Source organism: Cornus florida, unplaced genomic scaffold (genome assembly GCF_030987335.1).
Source record: "Cornus florida cultivar Cherokee Brave unplaced genomic scaffold, ASM3098733v1 CherokeeBrave_3.0.0_Hap2_Chr07, whole genome shotgun sequence".
NCBI classification, from domain to species: domain Eukaryota; kingdom Viridiplantae; phylum Streptophyta; class Magnoliopsida; order Cornales; family Cornaceae; genus Cornus; species Cornus florida.
The window spans coordinates 53,718,708-53,742,746 of NW_026775577.1; the positions used below are offsets into that span (position 1 = coordinate 53,718,708).

The 24,039-nt window shown below is 35.8% G+C and overlaps 1 protein-coding gene across 1 annotated transcript; it reads left to right on the plus strand.

Moving 5' to 3' along the window:
- The first annotated feature begins 5,125 nt into the window (after window positions 1–5,125).
- LOC132267216 (uncharacterized) lies at window positions 5,126–10,639 on the plus strand. Its single transcript, XM_059768311.1, has 2 exons — window positions 5,126–6,140; window positions 9,103–10,639. Exons 1-2 carry the CDS (start codon window positions 5,976–5,978, stop codon window positions 9,352–9,354), a joined length of 417 nt encoding a protein of 138 aa, XP_059624294.1. The 5' UTR covers window positions 5,126–5,975; the 3' UTR covers window positions 9,355–10,639.
- The last annotated feature ends 13,400 nt before the right edge of the window (window positions 10,640–24,039 follow it).

Consider the following 24,039-nt stretch of genomic DNA (forward strand, 5'->3'; position numbering starts at 1 on the left):
TATAGTTTACCCTTTTAGCCTTAAGTGCTCGTTTTTCTTCGTCAGGCCATTTATCCTTCGTCCGGACTCCGAATCATGCGATTCTTGAGTCAATCTTGATTAGTTTTTCGTTGTCCTTCCAACGATGTGCTCGGTGGCACCCGAATCTACAGTTTTCAAAAATGACTATTTATTTGTTATATTTTTGACCTTTTGCTTCCGCATCAGTTCTCATTGAGTTCCACAACCTCATGAAAGGTCACTTTGACTTCTTAGAGTCTTGTGTTCTGTTTTTGCTTCCGCATTTCGGATCCGTTATCGGATCATCCTTACGGTTCATTACAGGACACGCTGGCCTAAAAAACCAGGGTCGTCACACTATGGATGTGTTTGTAATGAGGCCAAGGGCCAAGAATAATTATATGATAAGTATGCTAGCCTAACTTCATTGTTTGTCTATGGAAATTATAGGATTAAGGCATTGAAGGGTTCTATTTTGCATATGACATGCCATGAGGCCATAGGCCATTGCAACACATCTATTTTATCACATTACATATGCTTGCATGCTCACTTTGGCAAACAACGCCATCCTTGATGAAACAAAAACTCTAAGTAGCATTTTTAGGGAGTTTTACCCTATTCTGTTCCAGGGGCATTTCGGGTATTTTACAATGCGTTTTTTTCATTTTTTCTTTATTGTCACATAGAAAACTCAATTTTGAGGGAGGTTTCTTCTTTGTATTTTTCCAGAAAATGCCATCTTGGCTCTCAAAAATCTATTTTTTTCTAAAAAATCATTGCTGCCAGGTTTTTTGCCGATTTTAGTGCAAATGTACTTGGTACTATTCATCGACTTTTTTTTGAAAAATGTGAGGACCGATCCGAAACTTCCGGGGGGTCTTGTGGGTGTATTTTAAGATTTTATTTTTAATTTAGGTAATTTAAAAACCTTCCGAAGCCCCATTTCCTTTCTTTGGGCAGTAACTTGAAAAGATTTTCAACTTCTAGACCTGATTTTCTTGAGGGTATTTTAGGCATTTCACAGTGCATTTTTTTGGTTTCCATCCTTGAGGTCGGGTAGAAAACTTGATTTTTTTCTTTGAGTTTTTCCAAAAAAGTCCGTTTAGATACCCGTTTTTACTCTCAGTTGCAGTAGTAGTGGGTTGACGGCACTGTAGCTGTCACGGCCTTCGTCGGGCCGTCGCGATGTCGATTTTGTTTTTGACCTTTCTCCTTCATCCGGACTCCAAATTAAGTGAATTTTTTTTTTTAAATTGATTAATTTTTCATTGTCTATCCAACGGTGTGCTCGGTTGCACCCGAATATTTCTAAATAATTACCAGTTTACCCTTTTAGCTTTATTGCTCGTTTTTCTTTGTTTTGTCGTTTCTCCTTCATCCGGACTCTGAATCATGCGATTCTTGAGTCCATCTCGATTAGTTTTTCATTGTCTTTCTAGCGGTATGCTTGGTAATACCCAAATCTATATATTTTTAAAAATTACCATTTTGACCTTGGGACTATTTTTGTCATATTTTCGATATTTTGCTTCCGCATTCGGACCCATCAATGGGTCAGCACAGGACGCATTGGGTTTAAAAATCCAGGGTCATCACAAGGTCTCTTAGGACTATCCCTTCTCACTTCATACTATATAGTATAAGTGTCTAGTGGTTTTATAAATTTCTAAATGTGGTGGCCACTTCACACACACTTTTTATGCACTTGACTCGGTCCACACCACGTTTTTGGCACCGTTGTCAGGGATTGTCAACGGTCATATTCAGAGTTAAAATAAGAATTAGTACTCTTTTGATCCTTGTCTTTACTTTCATTTTTGTTTTCTCACTTGTTACTTATTGCAATTAGGTACTTAGAGCAAAGGAAAGCATGCATTAGACCTTGAAACAAACCTTTAATCTTGAAGTTACTAATATTGCTTCGGAACTTTGTGAGCGTATCTTAAATTTCTTTACCTTAATTGTATTTTGGTCCTTGTCGAGGCCGCTTATTTTAAATGTTGAAAGCATGAGAGTATGGGAACAATGTATGTGGAGTTTGATTGTTGAATGGTTGTTGTTGTGGAGGAGAAGTGTTAATATTTGTGATATTTGTTGGTGTGTTGACTTGATTTGTGTATGCATGGTGGACGGTCACTTAATCCATCTCTTTTTCTGTTCAATCCTAATCTTGAGTACATTGTTTGTAATCCAAGGGTAGAGGTAGTTCTAATTCAATCCTTCCTATTCTTGATTATCTTATTACATCAATGGAGGATCATGTTAAGGATCTTAGTCATGTTGACCAACAAGGAATCTACAATCCTATCAATGTGTAACAACCCAATATGCAATAACATGATAATATACACGTTCCTTTGGGGATGCCTAGACCACCACTTGTTCCTCAACCACCAATTAGCCAAGTTCCACTTGGACTGCCAAGGCCACTCTTTGTGCCACCACCTCTCGTAGGTCAAGTTCTGCTCGCAGCTTAAGTAGAGCAACAAGCCCAAAATGCTCCCATGGTTTTCAAAGACTATTGTTCCGAATGAATATAATGCACCCACATACATCCGTCTTCCTAATTTTAGAGTGCACATTATGAAATCAAGCCTCAAACAATCCAAATGTGTCCAAATTTCTATGGGGTTAAGCAATGAAGAACCCTACAAACACTTGGATGAGTTTCTTGAAGTATGTTCCACCATGAAATACACGGACATGCCGGAGGAGGTTCTAAGGTTAAAACTTTTTCCATTCACCCTTAAAGATAAAGCCAAGAATTGGTTTGCCTGAGGCCTCTTACCATAACCTCTTAGGCAGAGATGCAATAAGAGTTCTTAAAAAAGTATTACCCCGCCTCTCGAACCAATGCCATGCAAACCTTATTTCATGAATTCTCACAAGGGGATGCAGAGCTTCTACATGAAACTTGGGAGAGATTGAATGATTTGCTTAGGAAGTGTCCATACCATGACATTCCAAAATAGCAAGTAGTGTAATACTTCTACGAAAGCCTATCAGAAACCCATAAGGGAATGGTAGATGCTTCAATGGGAGGTTTACACTTAGACAAGCATGAGGATGACATATGGTGATTATTTGAAAGTATGAGTGAGAATTCTATGCATAGATTGTTATCCTCTTGCAATGGTCGGAATTCTAATTTAAGAGGGAAGAAAAACTCTAACTTATGTCAATTTGAGAATTCCAATGACATTGTTGCCGAAGTTAAAGCCTTAACTCAAAGGTTTGATCAATTCTTGATGAATCACAACTCGGCCAATCAAGTAACTTCCTCTCCCCATCATCATTCCAATGAAACGTGCATGACATGTTCTAGTGTGCTTCACAATACCTCCAATTGTCCCTATGGACATGTTCAAAGTGAGCAACATGAATAAGTTAATGCCGCTTTCACAAATCAAGGGAACAATCCATTTTCAAATCAAATACAATCCAGGTTGGAGAAATCACCCGACTTTTCTTAGAAAAACCAAGGAGATAGTGTAAACCCTCCTTAAAATCAAAGTGATTTCCAAGCGAAATATGTTCCCCCTCATTTGCAAAGTTAAAATTCTCAAGGGTATCGTTCGTCTTATCCATCTCAAAATGAGAATTAATACTCTCATCCTCAAAGTTACAATCCTCAATCCTATTCTCAAGGTCATTCTAGGAGTTCCGCTTTTGAAGAGAATGTCTTGTCGGCTTTGGGTAGCTTGGAAGCTAATACCCAATTGTTGCATTCCCATTCTCAAACCATTGCTAAACTAGAAATCGAAGTAGGGCAAACAGCTAGTACTTTGAATGATAGAGAGAAAAGAAATTATCTCTTTATCCCAAGCCAAAACCACAATTTATGGTAGAAACAACTCCCCTATCGGGAGGCACCATACATGAACAAGTGAACTCTATCACCACTTTGAGGAGTATGAGAGTGATTGACAACAAAGTTGATGTCCCTAGTGAAGAGAGTGAACTGGTAAAACCACGTGTTGACACCCGTCCTGTCTCCGATCCTATTCTTCCTTTACCTAGGCAAAATGTTCATATTGAAGATAAGTCATCATCCAATGTTTTTGAAAAGCCCTATGAGCCAAAGGCTCCATTCCCGGAAGCTTTAAAAGCTTCCTCATCTTTGGAGAAACAACAAGGGAAAGTCAATGAAATGATTGAGGTGTTTTGGCAAGTCAAAGTGAATCTTCATCTACTTGACGCCATTCATCAAATACCGACTTATGCAAAGCTCTTAAAGGACTTGTGCACACAAACGAGGAAATTAAAGAGCCAATCACCTAGGAAAGTCTTGCTTACTGAGCAAGTGAGCTCAATTTTGCATTATAACACCCTCCCAAAATTCAAAGACCCCGGCTCTCCTACCACGTCATGCACCATTTGTGATCATATTATCAATATGGCTCTTTTGGATTTAGGGGCGAGTGTGAACCTTTTTCATTAATCGATTTATGTTCAATTAGGTTTAGGTAATTTGAAGCCCACGTCGGTAGTTTTGTAACTAACTGACCGGTCCATAAAAAAGCCACGTGGGATCATTGAGGATGTGTTAATCAAAGTTGATAAATTCTTATTCCCGGTTGATTTCGTTGTCACAGACATGAAATCGATTGCCAATCCGAAAAGTCAAATTCCCGTTATCCTTGGCTATCCTTTCTTGGCCATCGCCAATGCTAATATCAATTATAGGACGGGGGTAATGAAAAAACCTTTTGGCCACATAAAAGTGAAGTTGAGTATTTTCAATCCGACTTCTAACTCTTTTGACAAACATGAAGAGGTTAGTGTTGTAGAAAAAATTGTTGAAGAGAAAGTTGAAATTCCATCTCTTATTGATGTACCAAAATCAAGTGTTTTACTCTCCAATGATTCTTCTCAAGGTGTATCAAAAGTTAAGTTTGAAAAGGCATGGAAGCCTAAAAGTCCATCTTTGAGTTTTGAAAAAGTCCATCAAGCTTCCTTGAACCAAATCCAACAAATTCCCTAGAGAATGGTTTGTTGGGTGGGGTTCAAAATGTATTGCATCCCATTAAGAGGGGAATGTCAAACAAGATTTTTGATCTGGGCTAAGTAGCCTAACATCTTCCTAGAGACATTAAACAATAGTATTTGTAGGGTTTCTAAACCCTATTCCTCTCTCATTTCTTTCTTTTGTTATCTTTTGCGTCGTCTAGATAAGTTTCAATGTGCTTCATGTGAGTTTCTGGGCAGTTTTGACCTTTTCCTGCACTTTCTCTGTCATTTTCGATCAATCGTAGAACCTTCTCAATCGATCGAACTCTGCAGACTCCAATTTTACCTAGAAATCACCTCTCAGTATCCATCCTTCGTGAGTAATCCTGATCAATCGAAGTGGCTTGGCGATCGATCGAATTTGTGTATCAAAAATTTCAATCTTCCATAGTATCGTTTGTCAGCTTGTCAATCGATCACCAAACTTAGCGATTGAATGAAATTGGACTTTTCATCTTCCTATCATCATTCATGATTATTTACGATCAATCGCCAAAGTCATCGATTGATCGTATTGGAGCCAAAATTCCTTTTTGAAAAAATCAATTTTGATTCAAGATGGATCGTGTTCAAATTTCAAAAATCGTGCTTTGGCCGTTCGCTTCCTTAACCCTAATTTTTTTATAATTCTTTCTCTCTCCTCATTTTCTTCACTTTTTTCTTTTCTTTTCCTCCTCTGCTTTCTCTCTCTACCCCTTCAATTTCTCCCTTTCTTCTCCATCTCTATGTTTCATTCCCCTCACACCCGAAGCCACCATCCATTCTTAATCTCTCAAGCTCTTATCACCATCCCACCACAAGCCACAACCACCAAGCCCGAACCTCCTCTTGTCGTCTCTATCTGTTCCGGTGAGCATCAAGCCTCACGCTGCTGCACTTCGCCGTGTCTTCCATAGTTTCCGGCAGAGAGCTCTTGGCCAAGGGCCGAGCTCTCCTTTTCTCTTATCTCGGTTTGCATCTCCATGTTCTCTCTGTCTTGTCTATTTTTGGCCGATTTAGGCCAAGGAGATTCGGTTCTTCACCACCAGCGAATATTCCGACAATTTACCATCTTCTCCGGCCACGGTTTGCCAGAATTTCCAGAGTCTTCCAATCTCTCTCTCGGTTGCCTCTTCTCTCTCTTACAGGTATGTACCCATTTTGAAGTTAATTTTTAATTTTTTTTTGTTGTTTTTCAATTCCATGTATATATATATATATATATATATATATATATATATATATATATGCATCTTGTAAATTGAAATTGGAGAACTAAAAATACCAAAAAGAAAATGAAAAACAAAAAATTAAAAAGAAAAATTGGGATTATTAAATTTGGAAACATGGACTGTGGGACTTACTTGTTATATGCACTATGGTGTTGTTACTATAGAGATTGGGCAGTGTTGTGGGATGTGACCCTTATTTTGGTTAGGCAATTGTGAAGGAGGGTAGGCATTGTATGGTCATATGTGAATGAAGTTTGGGGCAGTTTTGTTGCTGTGTTGTTGAAGGAGGATGGGCTGAAACTTGGATTATTGTTTTTGTTTTGTTAATATATTGTGTGTTGTGGAGAATGGGAAATTGTTGATGTTATTTTGATTGATTGGGATGTGACATTCGATATATATATGCATGCTATGTTTGTCTTTGTTTAAAGAATTATAACATTGAGTTTGATGCATGTATAAGTTTTGAGAGGTAATAATGTTGAAATTTTTGGAAAAATAAACTTATGTTTTGGTTTTAAATCTCTACATGCAACTTGGTAATTTTTGTAGCTTGAAATGAAAAATGGAATTTTGATTGAAAAGAATTGGAGTCTTTATTGTTGAATTAAATTCTTTAAGATGGAAAGTGGGATGTGAAAAATTGAAATTGAATTTCAAAATGTTGATTTGTGATGTGATTGTTTAAATAGGACCTTTGTGAAGCATGATTGTAAGAAATGGAAATTGGTTCAAAAGTTTGAATTGAAAATAGAAAATGAAATGAGTTTGTTAGAGAAAAATGTTGAAGTTTTGAAATTAGAATTCTTGAAAATTGTTTGATGTAAATGATCTTTTCAGTTGAAAATTTGTGAGCATATCCCCATTCCATTTCATTTGCTTGTTCTAAGTGTGAAAATGCATGAATATTGTGCATTGAAGTTGAAACTTGTTTTTCTAAACTTGAAAATGAAAAGTTAAGTCTAAATGCATGAAATGGTTTTAAAATGGAACTTTTTGAAAAGTCTTGAACTTAAATTGATTCTTGCGCGCATGGTTAAGGTGCAAAATTTGGAAAAATGATCTTTTAAATGTTGAAAATTTCTTTTGTGAACAAAGTTTTTGGTTTTTGGAAATTGAAATTGCCTTTTGAACTTTGAAATTGAAATGTGAAGTTGAGTTTTTAAAATTCCTTCAAAATGTTGAGTGTTCAATGCATGATTCTTGTCATGATGCTTATCTACAATGCATGTAAGCACTAGAACCCCGAAGTTTCAAAATTTTCATTTTTGACCTAAAGTCTTGAAATTTTCCAAAGTTGTCCAAAATGCCCTTAAATGAGTTGAACTTGTTCCATTTGCTCTATTCTTCATCCAAATGTATGTTTCAAGTGCCATTGAGTTTGTTGTGTCCATTTCTTGATTCTTGCCATGTAAGGGCATCTAGTTGATATCTTTTGAGCTAAGTTGTCATGAACTTGAAATTTTCTTGAAAAATGTGTTGAAATGTCATATTTAATCGTACTTTTGGAAGTCAAGTTTTTTGATGTTGCATAATAAAGCTTGAATTGGCCTAATGTGAATTTCTTGGAATAAAGTGTTGTGCCTTTTGGAATAAAATGCAAGTTTCCTTGCTTTTACATATTCTTGTCAATAAATGCACAAACTTTTGTCACATTGTTTGTTTTGAAAGCTTGTTTGCATCTTTTGAATAATCTTGTTGTAATATTCTGATTTCTTGATCTTTAACTAAGTTTGGGGGAAATTGGATGTTTTGAGTTCAAATTGGACTTCTAGGATATCATTGTTGTTCTTGGCCTTAGTACACACTTATGGGTATGAACTTGAACTTTGAAATGCCATTTGAAATAAGTTTGGGGGGGATGTTATCTTGATTCATTTAGAATGTTGTTTTGAGCCTAAATAAGTTTAGGAAAGTTGAATTGAAATGCCATCTTACTTGCCTTATATCTATGTGATTCATTATTGAAAGCTTGTAAGGGCTTGAGACTATGGTTCTTAACCGGTCATTGATTTTGATCCAAAGGGGTAAGTTTCTCATTTTTTTCATTCTTTACCATTTCTTTGCTTCATTTATGCTTAAAAAGGGGTTGTAAGCCTATATTGTTTAGAGGGGGTCATGAGCCATGAGTGACCGTAGGTTATGGATTTTGTTGAAATGGAGGACGGGATATTTGTGGATGGAGTTTGGTTTTGAATTTTGTGCATCATCTCTTAATTGCTTTATATGTTGCATACCATGTTTAGAATTCATCTTTGAAGTTGTGTATCATAACATGCCTAGGATTGAAGTGTTTGGTAACCGTGCATTTCATTTAGTCTCTATTTCATGATATACATGCTACTTGAGTTCTAGGTAGACATTTGCCATGACTCGTTTCCTCCATATCACCTTACTTGCTCCATTGGTCTTAAATATTGAAATTGTAGACATTCTTGCTTAGGAAATGATACGATGTCCTCCTAGGGTCTACTTGCTTGAAAATTGCAAAATCTTCTTCAATTTTAGGTTTGTGAACTCACGTTGCATATTCTATGCACTTCACATCCTAGACTTGTTATGTTGGTCACATGCTTGCATATTTTATCAAAAAGTGATTGTTTTGCTTTCGTTGCTACCAATGCATCATTTTGCATTATTGATATTGCTTATTATACCATGATCCATTCTTTATCTGTTGAAGCATTTTTTAGTTCCAAAATGTCAGAAAATGGTTTGAATATTGTTCTTGAAGTCTTCTTGATAATTTCTTGCATAAGCATGTTCATCTTTTCCTATTATCTGCTTTTACTTGATTCAGGTATGTTTGGTGTTTTCATTTCAGATGTTGATCCCATTTTTATACCTGTGCACTGATTTCTATATGTTGTTCTTTCAGATGCAGTGGACAAAGACAACTGCTGAAAAGAGAGTTACCGGGCCTCGACAATCACCTTATTCTCCACGGGAGGAGTTTTCTTTTTCTTTTGAGGCCAAGGCTACTGTATCATCTTTTACTTCTTCTTCTGGGCAATCATCTATGGACGCACAAGGCCCCATTGACAGAGTAGTGGCTGGTCTTTATTTTTCTGGGAGAGAGCTAGAGCTTGAGCACACATTTGACACAGATTTTTTTGCCCAGTCAGAGTAGACTAAGTAGGCTTTTGATGAGATGAAGTGCCGAGGATTTTCTAGTATTATGACACCGCCTAGCGACATGGTTTATCCTCGGTTGGTTGCATTATTCTACCAGCACCTTCGACGGGATGAGGAGGACTCGCAGATCTTTCATACTACTGTAGATGGGTAGGACATTGTCATTTCTACTGTCGCTATAGAGATAGCCACCAGATGCCCCTACCTGTCTGTAGTGGTCACAGAGACTGAGCAACCCTTATATCCAATTATTACAGACTATCATTTAGAGCCGGATATGGTTGCTTCTCTCTCTCCTCATATTACTTACTCAGGCAACCCTCATGCTGAGCGGGTGGACATTCCACCCAGATTATGGTTCATTGACACAGTGGGCTTAATACTAAGAGGCGGGAGGGAATTCTGAACGCTTTGTACAGTTTTAATCAGGGATGCTGGGTTTCGATTCCTGCTATTATCTAGGAGATTATCCATAAGTATTGGGATAATACGGTGTTCAGACGGAATGACAGCGAATTCCTGGTCTCTACCCTTTGGCCACTTGATCACACAGATTCTAGAGAACCAGGGCTTTCATATTGACCCAGATGAGGAGGCAGAGCCGGCAGAAGAGAGAGAAAAAAGGAAGTACGGTGCAACCTAGTAGAGGAAGACTTGTAATGCTATTCAAGGTAGTTTGAAAAGGGCTGCATTAAAGAGGCTTCAGACTGCAGATTCATAAGAGGGATCTCGGGAAGGATCATCTACCTCTTCCAGCCTAGGTCTAGACAGCGCACCACTTCCACCGCTTTTCAACATCCCACAGCATCACAGTCCCAGACAGGCACTTCTTCAACTCCACCTCCACCTCCAGCAGCTCCTTCAAGCCCCATTTCTCAGCATGCCAGCTCTGAGTCCAGCCTTCGAGGCGATATTACTCAGCTTCAGTTTGAGCTCAGATCATTCGATGCCCGGATGACATAGAGAGCTGCTGATATTGAGAGAGGCATCACTGATTCAAGGAGAGATGTTGCACAGCTCGGGACCGAGGTAGTTCAGCTCAAGACTGATGTAGCCTAGCTCCGAACTGAGATGACCAGCTTCTGCGCCAAGGTTACTGACATGTTTCAGCATATCACTGATTTGCTCAAGCCAGATGTGATTCCATGACTGCACTTTCTCTCTCTTACTCGTTACATACTCCTGACATTATTTTGATACTGTTTTGATACATTGCTATTTTGGGGATATTTTTACTATTTTTCTATATTATGCTTGCATTTCTGGATCTTTATTTTGGATTTCTGGTTTTGGATTTACTTTTATATATGGATTTTTAGATATTGATTGTCCCTATTGGTTTTGGATATCTTGGATATTATTGCTATATGCCATGTTGTTTATGACCATTCATTCTTAGTTTTCCATTATATCTCTTATTTCTATCACTTGATGCATATGCTTTGACAGTTGCCAGTGTGCCATTTTTAGATAGGTTTTTGGAATCTAAGCTTGGGGGTACGCCTTCCAATGCTAAGCTTTCCGTTGTCGGGTTCTGTATGCTACGCCCATTTGGTATTCTCTTTCCACTATCTGTTGCTATCTTTGTACATTAAGGACAATGCACAGATTACGTTTGGGGGTGTTTTAGCATGTTGCACATTTCTTTTCTATGCATGTGATATGATTTGAGAATTTAGCAAATGATTTTGATCTTTTGAGGGCCATGATACTTAGAATTTAAAAATTACTTGATTTGTGAGTTCAATACTCCTTGTATGCCTTTGGGTTGTCATTTTGGGGCAAATTTTTCAAAAGATTGTTATCATGCTTGCTTTTGTGGTCCACATCACCTTGTTCGTGTGATTGTTTTGATATTTATCTCTAGAGTTCTACATTTGCATATGCGCACATTAGTATTCATTTATAGGGTACATGCTTAGTTGATCATTGCTTTGGTTATATCCTAATTGAGGTAGTAGGCTTTGAAAGCTATCATTCTTGACAAGATGAACTTACATGCTTAATAACTAACCTTTTACCGAGTAGCCGGGATTCTAGCCTCATTAAGCATTGAATTTTCGCACCAAAAAGTGAAGGCCCACACAACAATTTTAAAAAATAAAATAAAAAATATATATTTGTAAAAGCAAATAAAGTGAGCGCTTTTCACCAAAGGTGGAAGTAGGGAATTGATTAGAGGAGAGTTGTTTTGATTTATACCCTAGTTGATTTAAGTTTGTAAGTCCTTAGGGTATCTTTATACCTAATGCCCTAAGGCCGTCTGATTTGGGAATCATTGACTTAACGCTCGTTAAATGGATTTTCTAGAAAGCTTAAGAGATCACTACATTGAACCATACTCTTGTCTTTGATTCCATAAAAAATCAAAATGAAAAAAAAAGAGTGAAAAAGAAATAAAAAGATAGCATGCATGAAATAAATTGAAATAAAGAGGTTCATTCTTTGTCTTGATGATTGGTATTATATTTATATGCTAGCTTGAGGCCGGTTGTGCCCATTTCATTGATTTGCTAAGATAGCAACATATTTGATGCCAGTTCACTAAAAAATGATGCTAGAGTTGTTTTGATTTGCATGATCATCTTGATGTGTGGAGGACCATATTTGTTTGTTTGTTGTTAAAATTTTGGGAGATTGCTTAGAGATGGTTGAAAAATGGTATACTTGAGGTAGTTTTCTTTTAATGCTTGTTTGGAATGTTGGTGTCTCTTAAGTGAGAAAGAACTTGATGTTTATAGGTATCATTTCTGGAAACTCTCACAAGACTTCACTTGTCCACTAGGGGTAACCTAGGGGTTTAAAAGGCTTGTTGCATGTACTAAATGCAACCGTGTTCCCTACGAAAGTGGCATTATATTTTCATTGCTTTCTAGTTCATAGTTGTATAGTTGTTCATTTCTTTATTTTCTTTCCATAGTTCATTGCTAGGGACTAGTAATATCTAAGTTTGGGTGTGTGATAAGTGCTCAAATGTGACACATTTTAGCACCTGAGTTAGGGTATTTTAGTCCATTCATCTATCTTACTTTCCCATTTTAGTTCTAATCATTGTTTTTGTCTATTTCAGGTTAACAAGGTTTAAACGGACTAAAAACAACCTATTAAGCCCTTTTTGGAATCAAGAAGAAAATTTAGAAAAAGTCAAAAAATTTGCCCCAGAGCATTTTCGATCAATCGTAAATTTATCCATGATCGATCGAAGGTTGGCGATCCATCAAAGCCACGTCAGCAAAGGAATAAGACTGCCACCTCATTGTTCGTTCCAAGGGGCAATCAATTGAAGCTTTTGACTATCATTCGTAGTGCCACATTAGCGCCAGCTAAGCAGATAAGGTTGCCAGTTTTCTAGATAAGCATGCCATGTCATTTACGATCAATTGAAGCCATTTGCGATCCATCAAAGACCCTGGCGATCAATTGAAATCTTACTGGCAGTGAGCTGTTTAATTACCTAGCGTACCCGAATTCTACCTAACTTGGGGCTACGAGACTACACCAATGAAAAGGCTATTTTCTGACTTGTTCACTACACAAAGGAGCTTGTATTTAAATCAAATTGAACCAATTGTATAGAGTTCCAAGTTTTATTACATTTTTTTTGGTTACATTTTACATAGCTACGCATAGTTTCTCTTTCTAGAGATTAGGGTTCTTGAGCAAGAGAAGATGCAAGAAAGGAGCAAGAATATGAATTCAACCATAAAGATAGCCCTTGAGGGTTGCAAGACCACATTCATCAGTGGCTAAATCAATCTCTTGGGGCTTGGAAGTGCCCTAGGCTTGCCTTCTAAAACTCTAGCTCTTTAATATTTTTGGGGATTCTTATTGTAAATAATGTATTGACCTTGTGATTTAATAAATGTTGCGATTTACATGGTTCAATTCTTCCAATTAATCTTCCAATTTATTTACATGTCTATGTGTGATGAAATGGATTATTATGTCTCTACATTAGATTCTATAAATTTGATGCATGTCTATGTGTGTTTGAATTCTGAATCTAGTGATGGTCATGCATAGTCCTTATTGGATACACTTGTGATTGATTTGATGGGTTATGCTTATGCTTGATGGATTGTTCTACACCCCTAGTTAATTAGTTTAATTTCCTTGTCATTAGTGTAATTGTAGTGTAATTGCAATTAAATTCCTAGATAGGTAGACAATCCATGCTATTTAGGCCAAGGAGAAACTGCCAGCATCTCTGCAATTTCCGACCAAATTCCAGCCGAAATCCGTCATCTTCTCCGGCCATGGTTAGTCCAAAAATTCTCTAGAATCTCCCTGAGTCTTCCTCTGTTTTCCTCATCCTTTCTCAATCTCGGGTATGCATCTCTTTTTTCTTTATGCTTTTCATTTTTATTTTTCCATTTTGTTTTATATTTTCATTATATATGTATAGATGCATCTTTGTAAATTGAAACTGAAAAATCAAAAAAAAATTAAATAACTGAAAATTAAAAATACAATTGGACAGAAATTGAAAATGGAAAATGGACTTTGGGACTTGATTTTGGAACTGTGATGTTGTGTTGATGGAGTTGGGCTGTGAATTGTTGTTTTTGTGAATTGTTTTGGTTTGTTGTTGAAAAGAGGATGGGCACTATGAATTGGTTTTGTTTGTAGAATTGAAAAGGAGAATATGCTGAAATTTTTGGGCTATTATTTTTGGTTTGTTGTTGAAATGAGGATGGCCAGTTTGAATTGGTTTTGTTGATGTTGTATTTTTAGAATTTGGACTGTGACAATGAATGACTAATATACGTGTATTGCTTTGTGTTTTCAAATTCTGGAAATTAAAAATTGTAACTATGATACATAAGTACTAATGTTAATGGACATTTTGTGAATGTATGAACTTGTATATCCATGTTGTTAAGTCCAATTTGCCATATTGAGATGCCATGTAAAGATATTGAATGAGATGTTCAAATTTTTTGCAAACATAGTGCATTAATATACATATGTTGAAAATGAGAAAAAGATATGACCATTGTGTTGTAGTTTCAAATTTCTAAAATGGACCTTTGTTGTCACAAATAATTGGGATAATTATGTTTGAAAATTGAATTGAAAAATGGAAAGTAGAATTGTGTGGGTTGTTATTTGAAGGTAAATAGTGAAGTTAATCTCATATTACTTGTTTACACTTTAAATTGAGAAATGGAAATTGGAATTGAAATGTTGTAATTTAAATTGAAATTGAAATGAAATGAGTTTGTTTAGGAAAAAATAAAACTTTGTAACTTTGAAATTGAAATTTCTTGGAAATTCTTTGATGTGCATTCTTGAATTGACAATTTGTGAGCATGCTTCCTAATTTTATTTCATTTGTTAAAGTCTAAGTGTGGAATTGCATGGATGATTGTGCTAAGTTGTTAAATGCATGAATGTTGCGACTTGAAGTTGAAACTTGTGTTTCTAAGTCCTAAAAATGAAAAGTCAAGTCTAAATGAATGAACTTGATTTGAAATGGAACTTTTTGCCAAGTTTTGGTCTTAAATTGATGTATGCTCATGGTTAAGGTGCAAAATTTGGAAAATGTTCTTTAAAAATTTGGAAATGTCATTTATGCACAAGTTGTTGGTTTTCAAAATTTGAAAATGAGTTTTGGACTTTCAACTTGAAATGTGAAGTTGAGCTTTTAAATTCCTTCAATCGTTGAATGTTTCAATGCATGAGTCTTGTGAGAATGCCTATCTATAATGCATGTGAATACTAAAACACCAAAGTCTCTCTAGAAATTTCATTTTTGGAAACTAAGTGTTGAAATTTTCCAAAGTTGTCCAAAATGCCCTTAAATAAAATGAACTTGTTTCATTTGGTTCATTCTTCATCCAAATGTATGTTTTGAAAAATGCCCTTAACAATTCTTGGAATAATGGTAGTACCCCTAACAAATGGTTCAATTTACTTTATATACATGCTCCTAGGAGTGCTAAACAAGTCAAAAAATGGCCTTCTAATTGGTTCAATCTCCCAGCTATGTGATAGGTGAAGTTCGGGAGGAGTCAGGGATAAAATAGTTCACTGCCAGCAGTGGTGGCGATCGATCGTCAACTTTGATGATCGATTGTGGCTGACGTGGCATCCTTATCTTTGACCACTAGCAATCCTATCCGCTGAATTGGCGCTGATGTGGGCGAACAATCATAGATTGGCTGCGATTGATCGTGACTTTGGCGATTGATGACTTGGCAGCCTTATCCAATGCTGATGTGGTTGCAATTGATGACATAGCCGGCAATCGATTGCCCTAAATTTGCGATCGATCGCCGATGCTCCAGTGCTGTTTTTCTGACTTTTTTCAGATTTTCTGATTGATTCCAAAAAGGGCTTAATGAGCTATTTTTAGCCCATTTGAACCTTATTGACCTAAAATAGACAAAAACAAGAATTAGAACTAAAATGAGAAAATAAGATAAATGAATGGACTAAAATACCCCACCTTAGGTGCTAAAATGTGCAATATTTGAGCACTTATCGTATTACAACCCTATGCTTGCATGAGCCACAATCAAATCAACCGCAAGTAGTGACTAGCATACTTTCAACCTAACATGGCAACAGGACGACATAGTTATACAAGTAGCAAACAATTTACATATAGCATGTTCTGTCACATAGCAAGTAGGTAAAAATCAAAACAACAACGTAAGTAGTGACTAACATACTCTCAACCTAACACAAGGTCAGCCAACACTTAACACATAATTATGCTTAATAGTTAACATACATCACAAGGCATAAAATACGTAACATGTAATGGCCAAACAATCCACTAATATACAATCATGTCTCATACCTTATACTTTAAAATCAAAAGATGGTAAACAAATAGCATACACACATAGCACATACAAGTTACAATTAACATGTTGTTCTACAAAATGCACTTAACAAAGCATGAGGACCAAAATGTAACCCTATGTAACCCACCAATGAATATAATGTCAAAACCCCATATGGAAAAACACATAAGCACTTAGATCATATTAAATCATATAGTTAAATATTTAAACACTTTAAGCACTCCTATCATGTTAAGTCATATAATAAAAGCGCCAAACAATTTAGCACATAAGCATACATGTCATATAAAAGATGCTTTTAAACACTTAAGAACATAAGCACGTAAACATGTGAACATATCAAAGCATGTCAACAAGAAGTATGAAATGAACCCTAATCTCGTCGTCCTAAGGTTTTCGAACCTCAAGCTTTGATACCACTTGTGACAGCCCAAATTTCAAAGAATCCAGTGCGTCAACGAGTCACCCAAAAATTGATCCGGTAACGAATCCCAAATGTAGAAACAATGAAAGAGAAAAAGTCTCTAGAGATGAATACTAGCTCTATGATGCCAAAGTGACTTCCCGAGAAGTCACTAGACTCAAAATAAAACAATTGCGGAAGCTAGGGTTTAAAACGAACAAAGTGAATAACTGGGGGTAAAATGGTCATTTCAAACAGAATTGGATGTTATTGTGCATACCATTGGATAGAAAATGAAAATTTAATAAATTTAGACTCAAAATCACCTGATTTGGAGTTAGAACGAAGAAGATATGCAATTCTGAAGTTTTACAAAAAACACTGCCAAAGTGCCCAGTGCGATCGATCGTAAAAAGCTAGGATCGATTATAAATGGTTGGGCTGTGACTGTGAAGTTTTTGCAAACGCTTGTTTTTTGAAGCAAAAATGGAACTTTTTGGAAAAAGTTTATGAAGCCCCCCCCCCCTAAAAATGAGTCCTCCAATCAACCATGGTAACCACATATGTTATGTAACATAAAAAGACCAAAATGCCCCCAAGATGAAACTACGTCAAGGAAATCAAAATATGCTAAAAATTAAAATGCATTCCATACATCGAATGTAATACCCCTAATTTAAAAGGATAGACCTGAAATTTATTTAATTGTTTAAGTTGCGTTTTTATTTATTTAATGGTGAATTAATTGTAAATTGTTTGATTTGTTTTAAATTGAATTTTAAATTATTAACTTGTTTATTTGAATTGCTTGTTAATTGCTTAATTGTGTGAATTAGTATTGACTTTTAATTAAGTTTCAGTTTTTATTTTAATTGTTATTTAATTGGATTTAGGTTGGTGGAATTAATTATTTAATTGTATTTTATTTTTCTGTACTATGTAAACTGAACTTAGGGTTTTGGTTTTATTTATTTTTCTTTAGCCGACTTAGTTTTCTCGTATAGTATTAGGACTAGGATTAGGGCAACCTTAATCCTATAAATACAGGTATTAAGTTCTACCTAGGTTTTTTAAAAAAACAAACCTATTCACGTCTGTGGAGGTAGAAAGAGAACAGAGGAGGAATTTTGCAGTAGGAACTGCCGGAGACCTTAGAAGACAACGTAGAGATTTTGAACAAAAGTCTCAAAGGCAAGTTCTGTCTTAACTCTCTCCCTTAGGCTTCGTGTTCTTTGCATACTAGATTAGTTCTAGGTTTATTTATAACATGTTTAAAAAAAAAACAATATATGTTATCTGTTTCCATGATTAAAGTTTAAGTCGTAACTTTTATACTTGATAAACTGTTTAAACTTGAAACTTTCCTGCACTGTTTTCTATCTAAATCCATGTTAGTAAATGTAATAAGGACTTAAATAAGGGTGAGAACCTACTGGGATTTAGTTACAGCTTCTAGGAACCTTGGCAGGGAAGTACCGGAGGTGAAAACGACGCCGGAAAAATAAAACACGGAGAAGAGGAGGGAGAGAGCCGGCTCCTTTTGGATTAGAGCTGGCTCCTTTTGGATTGGAGGCAGCTCCAAGTTTTTTTGGAGCCTGCTCCATGTTGGTTCTTCATGGTTTTTTCGTTCTGCTTTGTTTTTTTTTTTTTTTTTTTTTTTTTTTTTCAGTTTTCAATGAGAGAGTTTCTTCGTGCTTGATTGTCTAAGTTTCTGGGGGGAAAATAAATACTGTAGTGGAGGTTTTAGAGTTTGTCTAGAGTAGGATTAAAGTCTCAAGGAATAGAATAATACAGATTTAAACACCGAGTTTTAATCATTAAAACTGTATGGATTTCTTATGTGCCTCGCAGACCTGTGTGTATTCGGATATTTATATTTCTTAATTATATTAGAATTTTCTATGAGAGCTTGTCCACTGCTAATTACGTATTCGTGGAATGGAAATACATGCTAGAAATCTGTAATATGCTAAGGATTAATTGATGGTCAAATTGTAAAAATTTAATGCATCAATTTGTTGGACAGGAGATTAAAGGTATGATAAATTGCCTAAATTTATTATACAGATTATGGAACTAAGTAACCTAATATTTATTTAGGCTCTGTTAATTATGAATACTAGGAATAGACTTATATTTACAGACACAGTCCTGTGTGATCTAGCATTAGCTTTTGTAATGTGATTTCAAGTAATGGCTTTTGTATAATGGTTTTATTTAAGCATGTTTGTTAATATACTCTAATATGCTTAGTATGGAATTGTTGATATTGATATTTATATTGTCAATGCTTTATCATCTGTTGGTTTTTTTTAAGTATGTTTGTTAATATACTCTAATATGCTTAGTATGGAATTGTTGATATTGATATTTGTATTGTTGATGCTTTATCAACTGTTGGATGGATGGGATTGTATGCACCGGTATGGGACGGTGTCATACTAGGTTTGGATTAGCTCAATTTGCTAAGTCCTACCTATTTTGGAATAAGGGTACGGGTTGTTAAATAAAATCCTCCTTATATGTATGAGTTGGTGAGGTTAGATATGTCGAATGACTTACTGAATTTCTTGTGGATGGTTAGGAACCGAGTTTAGATATATTTTTATGATACCGCGATGTGAGCTTGGGTCTCAGCGTCGACGATTAGGGTGCATATATGCAATAGGATGCGTAGCTGGCTGTGAGAGTTGTGGTATACCCTGTTTAGGCTTAGGTACTCATGCCCACTCAGGTGCGCTTTGCATGATGCCTTCTATTTAGGTTAAGACCCTCTTCATAGTCTAGCGAAAGTCCAGTAGTGTGGATATATTTATGTATGGATTATTAGTTATTGTTGAACTATTTAGTATGTACATGTGTATCGAGTCTCTGCTTGGATTGTAGTAGGATAGAACTTGTTCGTAGGCTTGACCCACTTCTATTGTTCAGGTGTACGTCAGTTCCAGTCTTGAGTTTGTTCGTGCTGAGCAGAGATGGTTACTCATTTTTCTGACGACGTAGGATCTCTCTCCACAATTTAATTATGGATTCTTTCTAGATTTATTTCAGTTTGTTTTTAGGGGTCCACTGGATGGATTCCCGAGTTGTACCCTTGGAGGTTTTGGAGATGGATTATTAAAATCATTATTATTTGGGATTTTGAGAATTTAATTTCAAAAGGATTTTATATTTTAGATTTCTTTCAGCTCATTATATTATTTCTTTTAATCACTTTGTATTTTGTGTTCGCTTTAAAATATTAATTGTTTGATATTTCGCTCGGGTTTGGGCCTAGGCCTGATCAACCTGTGTCTCGGATCCGAGGGGTATCACATCGAAAGTGTTTGGCCCTTGGCCTCATTACATACATGTTATAGTAGCATCCAAATAAGTTACACAACAAAAATGAAGCAATTCATGCTTATAAACAAGTTATACATTAACTACATCAAAATAGGGCTAAAACATGCTAACACTTGCATGTCAAATGTACACAAAAGATATCCAAATGCAACCAAGCCATGCTAGGGATGGTGAGCATCCAAAAAGAGGGTCTCTTTTTCTGAAAAACCAAATATCAACTAGGGTGAGTAAACAAGTTACTCCGTAGGATGAAGCGTATGCGTATACCCTAAAGTTTCAATGTTTCTTTGCTAGTATAATATAAACCAAACACATGTGGATCATGCCTCCTAACGTCTAGTTTCAAAGGCGAAGCTAAGGGATTATCCTAAGCTATATATAAAACAAATTGAAAGTAATCCACAGTAAGTAATATACTTAAAGATATTGAAACATTCAATAAAAAATAACAAGTTACAACTTCAAAAGTAATGTCAACTTGTAAATGAACACAAAATCAATCAATAAGGAAAATACTTGAAAGAACAACTACTAACAAGCTAGAAGAGTATCAAGATTCACACTACTCTATGAACTATAATTCAAACTACACATAGACTTTGCTATGATGGAACTCACGTATGCGACTCCATGATGCATTGTAATGTTATACCGGAAATCACATCCGATTAAAATGATTGGTGCACTTCCGCACCCCATTGGCCAAGTGTGATTAGGGATTTTCAGCCCTTGGACTCGATGTCCACTTCTCAAGTTCGGATATGTTCTATCCTTCAATCATGTCATGCATGTTGTACACACACAACTTATAACCTCATGAACTTTATGAATTAAATGATGACCACCATACTCCTAAGGCCAAAGTAACACACACGCACCATGATTTACTCACTTAGAAAATATAACAATAAGTTCACAATACTAAAACAATGTAGATTACTCAATAGTCATCCAATCATGTTCTTAATTTGTACACACTTATACTAATATTATGCCCTTCACATAAGGGATTTAATCATGCTAGTATTGTATGCACAAAACATGCAACTACACATTTCAAATTCAAAATCTACACAAACCATGACTTAAGTCCTCAAGCTACAATGGCATTTGCAATGTTAAGTTTATAAGGTGAATACAACAACACTATTGCAAGGTTATCAACATAGGAATTCTATTCATGCTAACATAGAATTCTTTAAACCCCTAATTTAACAGCAACATAGTATAATTTACAACACATCAAATGACAAGAATAATTCTAGAATACTTTAAGTACAACAACCAAATAATACTAGAAATCAACCTTATACTACATGAAACAACAACTACACAAGTGGTAAACCATATATAAGCCTTGTACAAAATGAAACCCTAGGTTAGATATAATCAATATTCTTCTAATACAACCCTAGAACTTCATATTACATGCATACAATGTATATCAACAATAAGGAACTAAAGATACAATAAGAGTATAAACATAAAGCAACCCCTGCCTCACTAGAAGATTGAACCTCTAGAATCCAAGGCAAATCGAAGCAAAGGGGAAAACTGAGCAAAGGTGTGGTAGAGATGGATGTGAGGAAGCTTTTGTCTTCAAGGCGGAAGACCAAAAACTAATGGGAAGGGGCTTGAAAGTGAACAATGGAGACTAGGGTTCTAAGGTTATCAATGGTGGCTCTTTGGTGAGAAAGATGAAATCTCTAACTTTTCCACTAACCCTAAGCCTTTGATAGTCAATTACACTACACCAACCCTACCTCTCTCTCACACACACATATCCATCCTCCACTTGTCATGATCCTAGGCCTCCTCACAATGCTTAATCCAAGCCTTACACTTATCACCATCATAGGCTTCCAAGTGCTCCAATGGAAAGTCAACAAATGGGCTAATGACAAGTGGGACTTTTCACACTTTCTCAAAATTGCAAGTTAGTCCCTCTTCTAAATATCTCAAATAATAATTGCAAAAATGTCCCTAATACAAAATATCTCAAAAACTTAATTACGCCTCCAAAGAAACTATGCATCCATATCCCTAGAGAATAAAAATAAACGAGCATGCTTTTCTATGAAATTAAGACATGCACGGATAGTAAAAGATAAAATAATGGAATGCGCGTGATGCCGGAAATTAGTTCCGGACACCGAAACCTTCTTCATGTTCAACAAAACCCTAAGGCAACGTGAAAAAAATTAACAAATAAATAAATAATTAAATAATAATAATTAAAAAAATGAATGTCGGAAAAAGGACAAAGATGACACGGTCATCATAGGGTAGAAGTACCACTTTAGGTCCTAACATATGTATATTTAGGGCTCGAATATGCAGTATTCAGCGCTTATTGTAATGACCCCGTCATTTTTCTCCCTTTCCTTTTTCTCAAATTTTACGGATAAATTTTTTCCGTTTAATTTTCTTTTCTGAGTTCTGTTTCTCGTCACTGAGTGTTGTCTTGAGTGCTCGGAAATGGTTTCTGAGACTCTTTCATTTGGATTGACAACTTCCTTAAAGGACCGAGTCATTTCCACATTTTCACTTTTTGGATACTATTCACTTTTCGTCGTTTTTCCTATTTTGTCTTTTCCCCATTTGTCACTTTGTTGGCATAACCTCACTTTTCGTGCTCGGAGTTGGGTTTTGATTTCATGTATCTTCATTCTATGTGGTTTCCACGAAATACGTATCTTTACTCTTGTAAGAAAGTATTCTGGTTGCTCTCGGTGTCCATAGGGGCATGGATGCACAATTCTTCAGAAACTTTTCTTTTCTTGGGGTGTTTTTCATAAATATATTTTGAAGATATTTTGTTTCAGGGGTTTTTGAGAAAATAATTTTGGAAGATATTTTCATTCTGGGTCATTAATGCAGTTAACCCTTTTTAAAGGGGTTATTATGCAATTAACGAAAGTTAATGCAAAATACCTCATTTTGAGCCTGGATCCTCGTACGGGACTTATTTTCACATTTCGTCGAGTCGTGTACTCTTAGAATTTCCTTCTGGTCGTTTTTCTCCAGTTTTAGGGTTTTTAGACCCGGTTGCCGCCGAACTTGTTCGGGGCATATCTCTCTGCACGGAACTCAATTTTCGATGCCATTTCTTCCGTTGTTCATATTTTCTCATTTTGGTTCTTTTTCATTCATAGAGTTTCTCCGTTTTAGCACATCTGCTCAAATTCCACTTTTCCAGACCCGACGGGGCCCTTTCGGGGCACTTTTAGGGTTTTCCTATAAATAGAATGTCTTAAAGTAAAAAGTCACTTTTTCATCATCTTCCTCCCCCTCTTGACCGGCAGCCATGGGAGCCCAAGGGGCTGCCTTCACTCTTTCTTCTCCTCCACTTGATTTCCTTAGTGAAAAGTCTTCCACCTTAACATTTATTATAGGCCTCGTCGTGTTCTACCTTTCCCCTTTCTTAGAACCCATTTCTGATCATTTTGCGAGTTCGGGTTTGAAGTCAAGTTGTCATTTTCATGGAGCTTCCTTGGGATTCTTATTTACCGTGTTGTCCCCCACAAAACCTCGAAGTATCGTCGAATTCGGAGCACTTTTCTTTTGGTGGGGATTTGAGATTTTCATCTCAAATTGAGGCAGGGGATGTTATAGTTTATTATTCTTGATGTATTGCATGATATTAATGTTTATATAACTTATTTACAAGTCTTGTTATCAAATCTAGAGATTTTATTATTTATTTTTCTTGTATGAGATTTGATTTTCCCAGTGGTTTATACCTTAGTTTAAACATGTGGCATGATATTATATTACACCTTGATATATCCATTGACATATATTAAATTGAGAACATTTGGACAAGTATTGAAGTTTTTATTTAATATTTATCTTGAATAAATATTTAATTTATGTAGCCTTAACTAGCTTAAAATCAATATGTGTTAGCATATTATATTAGGCCTTAGCATGCTCTTCAACATAGGTGAATTTGAGAGTAATCGGAGGTGTTTTAAAATAGAGAGAATATTTAATTAATTTGATTAATCAATTTATTCCAAGTGCACTATTCATTCTATTGAATTTCCGAATTGATATTCTTGATGTGCATGCCATATACTTTCACATATATTAAATTGAGAATATTTGATTAGAT